This window comes from Stigmatopora nigra, chromosome 9 (assembly GCF_051989575.1).
Source record: "Stigmatopora nigra isolate UIUO_SnigA chromosome 9, RoL_Snig_1.1, whole genome shotgun sequence".
NCBI lineage: Eukaryota > Metazoa > Chordata > Actinopteri > Syngnathiformes > Syngnathidae > Stigmatopora > Stigmatopora nigra.
Genome location: NC_135516.1, coordinates 15,224,678 through 15,239,313, shown reverse-complemented (window position 1 = coordinate 15,239,313; position 14,636 = coordinate 15,224,678). Strand labels below are relative to the sequence as shown.

Here is a 14,636-nt window from a genome sequence, read left to right as displayed (position 1 = left end):
ACGGCCGCACGCACGCACGGGAAGCTTCTCCGTGAGCGTGACTCCAGTCACGAGACACTCCTGCTGGAGAGAATTTGATAAAAAAAAACCAAACCAAAATGTCATTCAAAAGACTATCCCAGGCGCCACTTTGACGTCAACGAGTTGTCTTTGGAGCTGGCCGGGCGTCGTGCATTTTTCATTTGCTCGTCTAAGGTTTCCAGAGTGAGACCACGCTTGAGCGCTTCTCAAATTCTGGATTCGGAAGGCCGCGGGAAAACGTCCCCGGACTCGCTGGCCCCAAACATTTCCCCGTTTGTGGGCGGCCGGGCCTCCGTGGGACGATGGCGACCATCTTGGCCACCATCTTGGCCACCATCTTGGCCACCATCTTGGCCACCATCTTGGCCACCATCTTGGGCAGAGTGACCAGTCGGGCGGCACTTTTGGCTGAAAAGAGCTTTTTATTTGTTTCATCCCAAAAAGAATCACAAGCAAGCACAAGTGGCTTTGTTTACACAAACATATTTTTGTTCACAGTCAATGAAGGAAGTGGATAACGTGGAGAAGGAAAAACAAAACAAAAAAAGGCTTTCTTTCATCGCGGATACTCAATTTGATGACTAAAACAAGTATTTGAGGAGACTTTGTATTTATAATATAGATTTGTATATGCAACTATGTACACAGATGGATAGATAACATAGGAACAGTCTTCCAACATGCAGGATTATCTTCCGTTTTTTTTTTCTTTCCTCATTGTGCTTCTTTCTATTTTCGGGAAAACCGTCCGTTCGTCCGTCCGTCCACGTCCTTCAACTCCGGCGACCTTTCGTAAGCGGTTCGTGTGCTGGCTTATCATGAGGATGACACACACACACACACATCTTCTGGTTCTTTTTTCTTCTTCTTTTTCTCCCCCACTTTTTGGTAAGCAAATCCATCCACGCATTGGATTACATTTGAAAAAAAAAATACAAAAATATATATTACCTCTGTAGTCATTGAAGGAAAAAACAAAAGATGAGCAGTTGTGTTACCTCCTCGGCGACTTTTTCTCGTAGCTCACAAGTAACAGGGTCAATTTCTATACAACAAATTCAAGTAAACGGCAACGGGTCGCTCACCCCGGCATTTTTCTTCTTCTTTTTTAAAGTGAGTTGCGGACCTGGGGCGTGCGTACCACGGACAATTCAGAACACGCAAGGAAGGAAGGAAAGAAAGAAAGAAAAGGGAGGGGGAAGAAGAAAAAAAAAAAAGGGCTAAGACATAACATTACAAGATTAAAGTCATTGTAACATAACCAGAATAAAGCCACAGTAATATTAGACAAATCAAATGGTAGTATGACTAAAAGAAGAAAGCTGTTGTCAAGTCGTAGTGTGCCATTTTATGGAGTGCCACGTAAAGTGGCTAGCCGGCTAGCTAGCTAGCTGGCTAGCTCGTGGCCACGTCCACAAATAGTCATTCTGCCTCGGAGCCAATCGTACTGACGGCGTGACGGGGCGCGCGGCCACAAATACCGCACAAAACAGTTGGAATAATAAAGGAGAGGACTTTTTGGGGGTGGGGGGTGGGGCGTAATTTGGGGACAATAAGACCGCTGATGGCTTTCCGCTTTGGCTCAGTAGAAATGGACTCAAAAAAGGTGCACGCGCAGGTGAAAAGGATTCCACCGCCACGCCATCCGATAAAAAAAAAAGGCTCCACCCCGGCCGGGATTAAATGCTATTATTTTAGCCACAAGAAGGCCGCTGCCGTCTGTTCTTGACACGTGGGCCAGGGAGACACCACGCGGTGGGTGCTAACACCACCGGGAAAAGGCTGGCAAATATCAAGCAGTCCCCAGACGTCAGCCGCTCACAGTCCTAACGCTATGTAGTGGTAGCGTTCCACGGTTTGACCGGAAAAAGCCGCGAGAGCGTCGGGAGTGGCCCGTCCCCCATCAAAGGTGAAAGGTGCCTCCTTTTGTTTCCTCCGCACGGTTGTCCGTTAACTCTTTGGCTGCCGTCGGCCGGGACGGACGTCTCGTCTCTGGAAAGAATCCGAGTGAAAAGGCGGGGCGCGAGTCAAGGAAAATGGTCCAAAAGGATGGAAGGTCCGCCCCCCCCGATCGACGAAAGAAAAACCGGAGCCTGGCGCTATGGGAGGGGAAAAAAGTCCTTCCTTCCTGGCAGAAACTAGTAGCGCTAAGCTTCCTTCAGTTCATGGCGTGCTGGCGGATGGTGTGGAAGATCCAGTCCATTTTGGTGGTCCAGCCGCCGTGGTGGGCGTCGTTCATCTGCTTCATGAAATAGTCCAGCGCCTCCTGCTCCGACTTGTCCAGGGCCAAGGTCTTGCGGATGTAGGCGATGTCGTCAAACGACTGCAGCTCGGGCATCCCCGAGCCCAGCATCATGGAGAACAGGTTGATGAACAGGTTGGCGTGTTGCCGGATGGCCAGGTAGGCCTTGTAACACATTTCTTGGAACCTAAAATCCAGTCATAGAAAAAGAAAGAAAGAAAAAGGGGGGGGAGGGGAGATCAAGACCTTGCCAACGTAGCCTAATGGGCGCAAGGCTACCTTTCAAACTCCCTGGTCTTGGTGCACTCTTGCGTTCCTTTGCTGATGACGATCAAAAAGTCCTGCGTCAGAACAAAGGGAACCCGCTCTCTCTTGTAGCCAAATTTCTTCTTTTTGTGGTCCAGGAAATGGCCAAAATCAATGTGGAAGAGCTGAGGCGCCAAAAGAAGAAGCCAAAGAAAGAAAGACATTGAGAGGGGCTTTGGACAAATCCTAAAAAGACAAATTCTTACCTGTCCGTTATCTTTCACCATGATGTTGCTGTTGTGTCTGTCGCCGATGCCCAAGATAAAAGTGGCCACGCAATAGCCGGCGCACGAGCGCGTGAACAAGTCCACGGCTTGGTCGTACCTGGGATGGGGGGGAAACCGGGGGGGGGGACGAAAAGTCAAAGGACGTCTCGACTCCGCCCACGGTCGCCCGCTCACATCTCGCCCTTGTTCTTGTCCTTCAGCCAATGGTGAAGCGTGTGGCTGTTGAACTGCAGCGCCCCCTTCAGGCCTCCTTTACACTGGATCTGCATGATGGTGTGAGAATTCCTCACCACCTCGATCAAGCCCACGCAGTCGCCGATGGACAGGCAGCCGTAGGGGAGCATCCTACCGGGAGGGAGGAAAGAAGAAAAAAAAAAAAAAAACTCAGCCCAGGCCTCCGCTTTAATTCCCCCCCCCCCCAACTCGACCGAGACGGAGATCCCGGCGACGCCTACCTGAGGTCCAGGCCTTGGTTCTGCCAGATGTTCTCCATGATCCGAATGATCTGCAGCGTCAGCATGTCCTGCCTCAGATCTGCAGAGACGACAGCGTAAAGCGCGCCACCCAGCCACCCGACGTCCGGTCGCGTTAGGAGGCGGAGCTCCGGTGTGTCCGCGGCGGCAAAGACTCACCGTCCCCGTTTTTGAAGATGATTTCGTTGTTCTGAAAGAGGAGCTCTGACATCATGTCCGGGTTTTCCCAATTCAGCCACAGGGGGCGCTTGGCCGACGACATCATCCGACATTCCTCCAGACTGAAAGGGGGGGGGGGGGGGGGATGGAAAAAAAACACAGATTGATTCCCAAAAATGAATGGTGTGTGAAATTCAAGCTTTGTTTTTATTGGTGCCATTGACGGCCACACAATGTGTTCAAAGTGGGATCAGTGAGCCCTCTGTGAGCTTTCCCTTTTCGCCAATTTGCTACTTTGCCATTTTTATATATACAGAAAAAATAGATATTTTGTTGATTTGACTTGTCCTCATAAAAGAGGAGGAGCGGCTGGCGATTGGGCAAAAAAAAAAAGTCCATTTACCGTAAATTTCCCAGCTGATGTGCCGGATTGAGCGGGGAAGTGAAACTCTGCAGCGCGTCCATGTAGTCGGGCCTCTTCATCTGCTCCACCAGGAACTTCATTTGGACCTGAGCAACGAGGGCCAAAACAAACGGTCAACCAACACTCGTCATTTGTGCCGCCTCCGCCGCCACCTCCGCCCACGCCGGATGACCTTCTGAGCCTCGTCCTTCTTCTCCTGCTTGAGGAGGTCGGTGAGATTGATGAGCTTCTCCATGGCTTCCACCTGCCGGCTCAGGTGCTTCAGGTACATGCCGCAGGCCCGGCAGTACGACTCCAGCAGGAGTCCAAACCTCTGGCTGACCGTCTTGTTGTGCATTTCCGATCTAAAGACACAAAAGGTCAGTGCTGGTCGGATTCCCACCACGGAGCAACGGAGGGGAAAAAGGAGGAAATCCCTGCCGCCCGCAAAAGGAGGAAATCCCTGCCGCCCCCGCAGAGACAATTGTCAACATGAGCAAATGAACTCACTTTAAATGCCAGAAGAAGAAATGCCCTATCCTCTGATTGGTCAAGGCTTTTTTCAGCAGGAAACGCCCAAGTGGATTATCAAGGTACTGCTCGTACTTTAGAACCTGGCGACACGTTGACGGGAGGAAAAAGACAAATGGAGAAGAAAGCATTCGCAGAGTCGAGAGTAGGAATGAACTTGATTTTGTGCCAAAGAGTAAGGTCATCCATCTTTCATTCTCAAGCCCTATGGAGAAAGAAGTGCCACTCGACTGACCTGAACCAGTTGAATGAGGTACTGGGAGAGCTTGTCGTCCGTTAAATATTTCTCAAGGCACTTGACGGCAAAATCTCGGATCATGGGATCGGGAAAGTTGCAATCCAACAACTCCATGGCTTGTTCCGGCTTGATGGCGGGCCAATCCTTCAGGAGGCAATACATCTTAGGGGGAGGGGGGGGGGGAGAAAAAGGACAAAAATGACCGCCGTGGCCGAAAATGGGGGAACGTCCGCCAGACGTTACGGGAAAAAAAAGACTCTCTACCTGGGCAACTTCATCTCTGGAGTTCCATTTGACGGCCAGGAGGATCTTGGGCAGGATGTCAGGCATGGTGACGCAATAATGTCTGGCGGGGGAAGGGAAGAGGAGCTATTGGACGGCCGGGACGCAACCATTTATGCCCCCCCCCCCCCCCCCCATCTCACACGGTGAGTACCTACCTGTGCCTCCATAAAAAGTCTTTCTCCTGCTCCGTGATTTCAGACAGGGGGTCTCGGTTACAAACTTGGCGAAGCTGCTCGCTGTCGCTGTCCGTGAAGGGGTTGTCTCGGGCCGCTCGGTTGCTCTACGTACGCCGCGACGACCACCAAAATAAAAAAAAGAAAATGGATCAGAGTCATCCGGCCACTCCCGCCCCCGACCAGAGCGCGACACCCCGCGGCTTACCGAACTGGTGGGGCAGTAATTGAGGCCCAGCTCTCTGGAAATATTCCAATTGGCGTGATCTTCAACCACCGTCATGTCGGGGAACTTGACCGGAGAGCTGAAATGGTCAAACTCCAACTCCAGGCAAGGAGTTTCCTAAAAAAAATTAAATAGGCTTCAAACTTAGGTGAAAAATCATCAAATAACGACCCTTTCTTACAATCCAACGACGGGATTGGTGAAGATGGCGGGGGATGGATTGCCTCGCCGAGATGGCCGCCACACGCCATTTGGGGCCTCACCTTGTTGGGGTTGGAGCCCGACACGCCGATGGGATTGAGCAGATCTTCCAGGCCGTGAGGGACGGGCCAAAGGTTGAGCGCCATCTTGCCCGCCACCAGCGTGTGAGTGTAGTCAAACAGGTTGATGTTGCCCCAGGCCAGGGGGCAGTGCTCCTGCGGGAAAAGGCCCGTTAGTGTGGGGGGTGGGGGGCTGGGTGGGGTGCGTTCTCCTCCGGAGGAGACGTGTCAGCGGGCCTCTCACCTCCTTGGCTCCCTTCCTCCCTTTCACCGAGCAGATGGAGAGGCAAAGACGAGCGGCGCGCGGAATGTCCGGAATGTACATGTCGTAGTTGAGCCACTCGTTCCACCTGGAAAAGTCACCAAGGGAGATGAGCGCATTGAAAAAGAAAGAAAGGGGGGGAACAAGACTTGTTTTTTTTTGTACCGCTGACCCCCCCTCCCCATACCTGGGATTTGAACAAGGAACACGCTGGGTGTTGACATTGTCGCACAACTGCTCTCCCCCGTGGTAGATGCCGGTCCTGACGTAAATCTAAAAAGCAAGTCGGAGCAATGGGTCGGCGCCGTTTGGGTGCATTCTCTTCGAGGCGGCCCGGCCGCTCACGCTACCTTGTCTATGTCCCTGATATTGACGTTGACGTAGGTGGCGCAGAGCACCCGGATGCGCAGCGCTCCGTTGATGGTCCACAGGGACTTTGTGGACGTCTCGCCGTTCATGTAGGGAGTGGCGGTGGAAATGCGCCTGGCGTACGACGGCATGGTGAAATTGTCCATGGGCAGCTGGGTGTAAAGACTGTCCTTTGCCATCAGCATCAAGTTGGGCATCCGTCCCAACATGATGCAGCTGCGCACGTACTGAGGGAGGGAGAGAAAAAGAGCCGAAAATGAGCCGAAAAAAGAGCCGAAAAAGAGCCGTAGAATGAGCCGGGCCTGCCTTCCTGGCTTTTGCACATCACCTTGTACTGACTCAGAGGGTACTTCTCCAGCAGGTACTCGTCGCAACCGCACACTTTGAGGATGTACTTCCCTTGGTACTCCTGCACGCACATCTTCAGCTGCTCTTGGGACAGCAGCATGGAGCGCGTCTTCTTGCGAATGGCCTCGGCGATCACCTGCTCGGGCACGCAGTCGTGGTTGATCTTCAACGTGTACTTTTGCTTGTCGTTGATGGGCAACACGATAACCCAAATGACCACGATGATTTGACCTGGGCGGGGGGGATTGGGGGGGGGGGGGGGGACGACAACACCAGATCAAATTTGCCATCCAGGGTTAAATGTCCGTCGGTAGACCCGGCCGGCCTCACCTTTGTCCAGTTTGTTATGGATGTGCCTGGGCAGGTCGGCCGAGGATTCCACGTTGGGGGGGTAGACGTACAGGGCTCGACTGTGGGGGCCGTTGCAGTCTCGGAGGTCCACCGCCTCTTTGCAAACATTCAAAATGTTCCTTCTGAAGTCCTGCACTTCCGGATCTTTGACAAGGTCGAACTCGCAGATGGGCATCCCGATGGCAAAACCTAAAAAGGACAAACCCGTCAGAGAGTGCAAGTGCACGTGCAATTGTGCCCACCCACCCGCCCGGCCGGCTCACGTCACTTCTTTGGCAAATGCCATTTTTTTGGGAGAGCTAATACCTATTTCTCGATTGAGAATCTTCTCTTCCCTGTTGCCCACGGGCTCGATGACTTTGAGGAAGGCTTGGAAGAGGCGGAGGTCACACAACCTCCTGGTTTCGTCGTAGAACTCCTCGCGTTCGGCCTCCTGGGTGACGCTGACAAAGATGTAGGAGCTCTCCTCTTGCAGCAGGTGGTAAAGCGGGTATTTGCGGGCTTCTTTGAAAAGCTCGTGCTTGACCGTGATCAGCGTGGCCTCGCGCAGGCACTCCAAGGTCAGGATCATGCCGTTGGGCAGGAGGCAGTCCACTTTGAAGCTGGGGGGCATCAAGTGCATCCCCCATAATTCTCCCGACGACGGCCTGGGAGGCATCTTGGATCGGATGGTTGTCAACTAGCTAAAAGAGATGGAACGGGGGAAGGGGGAGGGAAAAATCAAAAACAATTTCAATTCCAAGAAAATAACCTTAAATCGCCTTAAATCAAGGCAAATAGTGAAAAACACACTAAAAGGCCATCTGTCATCATCACCAAAAAAATTGGGATTGTTTTTTTCCCCCAGCCCTGTTAAACCACTGCTGTATAATGCCAATAACGTTGGGATAACTTTTTTCCGCCTCTTTAATACATAGGCCAATCAAGTAACTGGAAACTGCAACAAAATGTCATCGTTATCGGGACATCCCAATAAGAAGCACGAATACACGGGAGCAAATAATTCTAGCAACTTCTTAGCTGACTTGCTCTTTCTGTTGTGGGGGAATTTGTGCAATACAAGACGTTGTTGTTGTTATGTTTTGTTTTTAAGCATCAACTCACTTGTCGTCCGTCCAAATGGAATGTTGTGCTAATTAGCCGATTGGCGTAAACTGCATGTTCACAAGTTGTTCCAAGAGATATGTAAAGCCATGCAAACACATCAACAAACCCAAATGACGACACAGACCTCGGTTTTGTTTTGTTGTTGTTCAAGGAGAACTACTAGCCAACAAGAAGATAATCATAAATAATTCCTAAAGTGTTCCTACCCGTGTCACCGAGCTAGTCCGAACCGGCTGACCGCCAAGCTAGCCATCCAGCACAATCATTAGCAGCCGCGGCTAAGTGAGGAAATCCCTTTCGAGCCCGCTTCAAAAGAGCCAACATTTAGTCCTCTCAACGTATGGCGAAGGGACGGAAATACGCCTCTTGTTGTCCGGTAGTGGCGGGGGAAACACACGAGACTCGTTGGGCTTTTTCTTTGTCGGGTTTCCCTCAAAACGAACGGCATGCTAGCCGCTCGGAGCTAACTGCTCGCTCGCCTAGCAAGCTGAGGCTGAGGCTCCTCGTCCGCGTCCTCGTCCTCGTCCGCGTTCTCGTTCTCGTTCTCGTTCTCGTCCTCGCGACCGACCGCCCTCTGCCAGTCTCCGACACGAGAGGCTCGGAGAGCGGCTTGTTGTTCGGAGGTGCAAGCCGGGCGGGCGGGCAGGCAGGCAGGCAGGCAGGCAGGCAGGCAGGCAGGCAGGCAGGCAGGCGGAGAGTTTACTGGAAACAACTTACTCACTCGCTCATTGTTTATCTTGCTGCTCGAGGGAGGGAATGAGGTCAACATGAAGGCATTTCATAACAACTGCTTCCCAAATGCTGTCACCCGTCACATTAAGAAGAAGCCACATTGTCATACAAATCCGCGATCAAATCAATTCATTGGCTGCCATGGACGGCGACAGGCATCTGAACCGGTTGGATTGCCATTGACGAGCATAGACGTCGAAATCACTCCACCAATGAGTGGCTTTGCCACTCATTTGACCCTCAATATCCCTCCATGTTTGCAAGAGTCATCAAACTATCCCATTTTAGTACCACAGACAACCGCCACGGACAACCCAGTCCATTTGGAGCGGGTGAGCCGGCGGCAGCCAAAAAGGTACATCAAACAACGGAAAAACTAAACAAAAGTGGAGCCCGTCAAATTCTAATCGTGCTTGTTTGAGAAGTATGCAAAGGACGTCCGCTAACCTGTTTTCCAACTTTGATCACGTGACCTTTCGGTCTATAACGGATGAACAAAGCACCACGCTGGGCCGGCATTGGCAGACAAAAAAAAGACAGAATAAGAAAATGTGGCCATTTTTCATTCTTTTTTTTTAATCAAACACAAGTGGAAAGTAGGAAGCTGACGTTACGCCAGATCAGGCGGTCCCGTTTGCGTGGGTCGCAGAAATAGTGGCGGGGGCCACGCGTTACAAATGGGATAGATACTATAGTCTGTCTGCTTAAGCGCTCATTGGGGACGGAGGCCTCGCCGACGTCAGCGCCGACGTCAGCGCCGACGTCAGCGGCGGAGCTTGCCGATCTCTTCGCACAATCTGGAGAGGTACTGCGTGAGCTTGACCAGCACGATGATCAGGGCCCCTCCCAGGAACAGGCCCGACGGCCACATCAGCCAGCGGAAGACCACGCCCCGGTCGTAGAGGCGCGTCAGGAGAACCGCCTCGTCCCGCCGCTCGCCGGGCTCGTAGAAGCAGGGCACCCGCCTCCGGGCCTCCAGACGCCGGGAGATGGCGGCCACCAGGCCGCGGGCCTGCCCGCTGTCCTTCTGGCACTTGGGCACGTAAAAACACTGGGGCGGGTAACAAGACGGTGTCGCCGGGAGGGACGACGGGCCGGGTTAGGGGTGACAAAATTCATAGCAAAAGAAATAAATTCCCAAACTATTATTCTCACTTCCGAGCTGGCCTCCCGCGTGTCCTCGTCCCGGGACAGCCGGGAGACGCGGCCCGTCTGGTTGACGCTGACGTAGACCTGCAGGCACGGGTATTTGGACGCTCGCCGGCAGTCGGGTCCGCAGTCGTAGGAGCAGTTGACGTCGGCGATCACCGTGGAGTTTAGCACCACGCACACGCCCTCCTCCGTCCACGCGCTGTTCGGGACGGGGTGAGCCGGCGCCTGCCATGGCGCCTGCCATGGCGCCTGCCATGGCGCCTGCCATGGCGCCTGCCATGGCGCCTGCCATGGCGCCTGCCATGGCGCCTGCCATGGCGCCTGCCATGGCGCCTGCCATGGCGCCTGCCATGGCGCCTGCCATGGCGCCTGCCATGGCGCCTGCCATGGCGCCGGCTCCGCCCTCGGGGCCGGCCCCTTACCTTTCTGCGTAAGAGCGCAGTACGGTGGTCCCCAGCACAAAGTACATCATGACCGAGGAGAGGATCATCCCCAGGCCCAAGAGGAGGGCTCGATCTTCGCCGGGCTTGAGAGCCGTCGCCGTCTTCTTCTTGTCCAGTAAATCCACCCCGCGGACTTTCTGATAAATCCACCTGAGCGCAGGAGGACGGATGAGTGGCCGGCACCCGGCGCCAAACGTCTCCTCGGCTCACCTCCTCTCGTTCCCCCGGACCGACGCGGCGTTTTTGGCCCCGGCCACCAGGAACATCTTTGCCGGGGAGTCCGCTCTTCCTCTGCTCGCCGGAGTGGAAGCGGGGGATCGTCGGAAAGCCCCGGAAGGGAAAGGACGAGAGGGTCCGACAGGCGCGGTCTTCCCGTGGGCCGACCTTCTGTACATGTTTGCACGGGCCGGCCCGCGGCGGGGCACGTCAACTCTCGTTGGCTGGAGCCAAAACTGACACGCTTTCCGCGGCGGCGGAGAAGGAGCAAAAGTGCGGATGGCGGCGGACCGAGGGACAAAAAAAAACCTACCTGTCGGAAGTGGGACGGCTGTCAACAGCAAGTCATTTGGGCCCGGCCCGGCCCTCCCGCTCCTCCCGGCTCCTTTTGTTCCCTGCGGGCAAAGTGGGAACATGCGTCCGTGGTACGTGTACTCAGCTGCCATTCACAAAATCACTTGTGGAGCCAATGGATTTCCCAAGTAGATCCCCCACTGTACAACTCCCATCATATTTGATGCGGTCACGCAAAAGCGGGCCTTCTCGCCATTTGGGAGTGTCGTGGAAAAAACGTGCTGACGACGGCGGCGAGTCGTTTACATTACCAGGGGCGTGGGGGGCCCAGCTTTCCGAACGAGCGCTATAAGGTCCGGAGGAAAAGCGTCCCCGCGTCCAATTCCCGCCACCTCAAAGCGTGGCACTCCCCCGTCTCGGACGGCGTGTCTGGCCACTTTCTCCCAGTGCCCGGCCGTAGTGGGTTGCGCCGAGCACGCCGCCGGCGTGCAGTTTGGCTCGGCGCCGGGCTTTGTGGTGGGCCGGACCAACTGCCACGGCGGGTGCCTTCAAGGAATGGCTCCCGTCATTCTTGCGGGTGATTGACGGGCAAGGGCTGGCGTGCTCTGCGACTTTGACCCGGCGCCCCCAAGCAGAGAACAACTGGAGCTATTTATCAGTCCACATTGGCGGCGATCCACCGTTCCGGCTCCCGGAAAATGGGCGCGCTCGGGCGTAAACGACTTTTGGCGATTGTGTCCGGGGGCCGTTTACGGCCTCCTCGGGCGCCGTGGGCCGGGCTGCCCGGCCGCCCTTTGATGCGGAATGTTTGGCCGTGTATTTTTTGCCTGGTCCTTCCCGCGATTATGGCTTGGCTGTCAGGTGTTCTCCCGTTTGAGACCTTGAAACGGACGCACGCGGCCGGCGTGCCGTAGAGGCGGGGTGGTCGTCAGCTGCGGCGGCAGTTCCGGCACCCCCGTGACTCCCACGTAGAAGAGGAACGAATGCTTGTTGCATTCCCATTTGTCCATTTCTACTGACTGTGGGAGGCGCGTGTAGGTGTGTGTTTTGGACTGATGAATTTATTTCCAAGTAGTAGTCCGTATAATTTACAGTGGTCTCAAAGCGGTCCTCAAAGGGCCGCAGTGGGTGCAGGTTTTCATTCCAACTCAACAAGGATACATTTTGCAAGTGCAATCAGTTCATTAGAGTCAGGTGCTACTTATTCTAAAGACACCTGATTGGTTAAACTGTCGGCACTGGGTCGGTTGGAACAAAAACCAGGACCCACTGCGGCCGGCCCTATGTGGAACCGCTTTGAGACCACTGCAGTCTATACCCTTGCTATTTGGCTGGAGGCATCAATAATGGAAGAATGATAAAGCCCCAATCCCAAAAGCATTTTCACATCACACGTGCACTCATTTAGAACTTAACTCACTTTACCCTGTCACACAAACGTGGGGTGAATTGGCCAAGGCGCTCGCTCACATTACAAAAACAAACTCCAGTCTTTTTTGATTGTTGTTGTTTTTTTTACGTCTTACATCCTCTTGGAATCGAACGTGTCTACGGATGGGCCGCACAGACACGCTATTCCTAAGTGGGCGTGGGAGAAAGGCTTAATGGCGTGCGTCTAAGCACATTTGGAGATGCCGTTTAATAAGACCGTCAAAGACACCGGCGCCCAAATCTTCTTCCAAAAAAAAAATAGCGTTGAGGCCGCCACCGGGCAAATATTTATGCGGTGGATTTTCAATTCCGACTCCCCGTCCTTGATCACGGTGTCTGTGTCTTCCGGCCGAGCTTGTCCATCATTCATCGGGTGTATTTATAACGCTTTAAAGCGCACGTCGTCCTTATTAGCATGCTAATTCTGCAATGCCCCCCACCCCCAAAAGATGGCCATGTAGTGTAAGGGCTTCTTTTTTTTTAAAAATGTTGCAAAAGAGGCTTTGTGGATGGTTGGTTTCTCCTCGGACGCGCTCTCCAAAAATAAGCATGGCGCCATTTCATCTGCCGTGAATATTGCACCAGGTTTTGGCTGCATTATTGATACTAGCGTGTTTGTTCCGACGCCGCTAATTAAAAGATAACGTGAAGCTCAAGCAGGGCGCGCCGCAGACTTTTTCAATGTTAACCCGCCCAATTGATCCTTTCTACATTCATCTTTCAAGTAGGCGAGCAGGCGCTATAAAAAGCGCAACGTTATCATGAAAAATGTATCAATGGGGAAAGAAAAACACTTGACTGAATGATGATAGCGGCCATGCTAACAGACATCTCATCAAGCATTCTAGGCTGGCAAAATAGTCACGGCGGCTGTCCCGACTTGGCACTTTGCCAAAGGATACGGACGGCTTGGAATGGCCACGGTGGAGAGAAAAGGCCCGAGCCACCCGGCGGCCCGCCATCCGCGTACGGGGGTCGCTCGGGCCCACTCCGAGATCACGCCGTGTGTGGCTATGTGTCGGGAGGCAGGAGAAAGTTGTGATGGTGGGACGGCGCCCATTCTTCCATTTCCTCCCATTTCGGGTGTGGATGGTAAGAACGACGGCATCTTCAAGTGACCATTCTTTTGGGAGCTCGGAAAGATAAACGGCCGATGAGAAAAGACGGATGAGGCACGGCCGCCACGGCCGGCCCCGCCCCCCCCCCCCCCCCCCCCCCCGCGGCCAAGAGCGTCGACATCGGCCGACGCGTCGGAGGCTGGCGCCGGTATCACGTGCTTCCGCTTTCTACGTGCGATGGCGGAGTTTAGACGGCGCGGCCGGCGTGATGAATAGCCGCTGTCGGCTGTTACCATGGAGACGAGGCGTAGGAAGGGGCGTTACGAGCACGGGGCGCTTCCCCAAAGCCATCCGACGTTTGGCCGGCCATTTGATGGTGAAGAGTGCTTCATTTGTCACAAAAGACAAAAGGGCGCCGTCCGACCCTCGCCGCCGCCGCCCTTCACGCTGGCCATCGACGGCCCGGCATCCGTTGGAATTCATCAAACACCTCGGACGGAAGGAAGGAAGGACGGCGATGGTGGAAGGAAGGAAGGGATGGAGGGAGGGAGGGATGGAGCGAGCTGGTCGCCGGCCACCGAGGAAACTAAATGCTCTGGTGGGAGGAGTCATTTACAAGCCCCCCACCTCCTCCGCTGCTTTTCCTCTCTGTGGAAAAAAAATGAAAGAGTTGTTGAAATGAAAGGAATAAATAGCGGACGGGTGAGCCCACCTCCCCCGGGCCGGATGATGGTCCGCGAAAAACCTTCAAAGGCGTGGCGTCCAGTCATCTTTCAGCTGTCAGACGAAATGACTTCATCACTCGTGGACGTCCAATCCATTCTCAGTGGGAGGGAGGCCGGCGGGGAACCAAGCCGGTGACGGATGAAGTCCAATTTATCTGGAGTGGGAGGACGGCCAACCGGCCAACGATGGCGCAATCCCTGCCAACCCTCCCACTTCAAATGGATTGGACCTCCCCTAGCGATAAGGTTTGGCGGCCAACGAGAACAACGGTTCCTTTGCCGCCAAGCCTCCCTCTTCAGACTGGGCTCAGGGCGGTGGACGCGTGGACGGCGGTGGACGTGAAGTGGGAAGGCCGGTGGCGAGTGAACCTTGTTGTTAGGGAGGGAGTTTTGGGCGTCAGAAAAAGCCTTTCATATATTTTCATCAGCCTCCGTCTCTCTCATCTCTGGGCGTCTTTTTCCTCTCCCTCCGTCTCCCTCCCTCCCTCCCTCCCTCCGGCAGTTTTACATATCAATTGTGGCTGAAAAGACTTTGATTTGCGTTTGTTCTGCCGTCGTGGAGATGGAGAAATTCTTTCAGCCAAAAAGGCGCTGGCGGCTGCGC

General features: G+C 54.1%; 2 protein-coding genes and 1 long non-coding RNA gene across 6 annotated transcripts; all 3 read right to left on the bottom strand.

Annotated features, from left to right (window-relative positions):
* Window positions 1–614: 614 nt before the first annotated feature.
* Window positions 615–2,084, bottom strand: LOC144201579 (uncharacterized). Its single transcript, XR_013327362.1, has 2 exons — window positions 1,020–2,084; window positions 615–902 (listed from the first exon to the last, which is right to left on the bottom strand). It is a non-coding gene; the product is annotated as an uncharacterized LOC144201579 (long non-coding RNA).
* Window position 2,085: 1 nt separating this feature from the next.
* LOC144201578 (phosphatidylinositol 4,5-bisphosphate 3-kinase catalytic subunit alpha isoform) lies at window positions 2,086–8,672 on the bottom strand. The gene is made up of 21 exons (XM_077724311.1): window positions 8,188–8,672; window positions 7,181–7,557; window positions 6,854–7,063; window positions 6,504–6,754; window positions 6,157–6,402; window positions 5,994–6,079; window positions 5,789–5,894; window positions 5,548–5,700; window positions 5,267–5,401; window positions 5,041–5,165; window positions 4,865–4,946; window positions 4,598–4,762; window positions 4,342–4,445; window positions 4,025–4,196; window positions 3,832–3,938; window positions 3,429–3,550; window positions 3,252–3,330; window positions 2,971–3,141; window positions 2,776–2,893; window positions 2,543–2,694; window positions 2,086–2,450 (listed from the first exon to the last, which is right to left on the bottom strand). Exons 2-21 carry the CDS (start codon window positions 7,530–7,532, stop codon window positions 2,180–2,182), a joined length of 3,207 nt encoding a protein of 1,068 aa, XP_077580437.1. The 5' UTR covers window positions 7,533–7,557; window positions 8,188–8,672; the 3' UTR covers window positions 2,086–2,179.
* Window positions 8,673–9,290: 618 nt separating this feature from the next.
* Window positions 9,291–13,430, bottom strand: LOC144202204 (calcium-activated potassium channel subunit beta-2-like). 4 transcript variants are annotated; one of them, XM_077725272.1, is made up of 6 exons: window positions 11,130–13,430; window positions 10,838–10,919; window positions 10,519–10,695; window positions 10,288–10,458; window positions 9,869–10,064; window positions 9,291–9,764 (listed from the first exon to the last, which is right to left on the bottom strand). In XM_077725272.1, the coding sequence occupies exons 3-6, from the start codon at window positions 10,572–10,574 to the stop codon at window positions 9,477–9,479; spliced, it is 711 nt and encodes a 236-aa protein (XP_077581398.1). In that variant the 5' UTR covers window positions 10,575–10,695; window positions 10,838–10,919; window positions 11,130–13,430; the 3' UTR covers window positions 9,291–9,476. The 4 variants fall into 4 exon arrangements, with proteins under 4 accessions (XP_077581398.1, XP_077581397.1, XP_077581396.1 ...); XM_077725271.1 differs by having other exon boundaries at window positions 10,838–13,430; XM_077725270.1 differs by having other exon boundaries at window positions 10,519–10,919.
* Window positions 13,431–14,636: the final 1,206 nt, after the last annotated feature.

Excerpts from the sequence above, each read along its gene's own strand:
- LOC144201578 (XM_077724311.1), bottom strand. The coding sequence starts at position 7,532 with ATGCCTCCCAGGCCGTCGTCGGGAGAATTATGGGGGATGCACTTGATG. Across the intron at positions 5,402-5,547 it reads CGGGCTCCAACCCCAACAAG|GAAACTCCTTGCCTGGAGTT; the intron begins GTGAGGCCCCAA and ends AATTTTTTTTAG. Across the intron at positions 3,939-4,024 it reads AGAAGGACGAGGCTCAGAAG|GTCCAAATGAAGTTCCTGGT; the intron begins GTCATCCGGCGT and ends CTCGTTGCTCAG.
- LOC144202204 (XM_077725269.1), bottom strand. The coding sequence starts at position 10,970 with ATGGCAGCTGAGTACACGTACCACGGACGCATGTTCCCACTTTGCCCG. Across the intron at positions 10,459-10,518 it reads GTCCGGGGGAACGAGAGGAG|GTGGATTTATCAGAAAGTCC; the intron begins GTGAGCCGAGGA and ends TCCTGCGCTCAG. Across the intron at positions 9,765-9,868 it reads CGCGGGAGGCCAGCTCGGAA|TGTTTTTACGTGCCCAAGTG; the intron begins GTGAGAATAATA and ends TACCCGCCCCAG.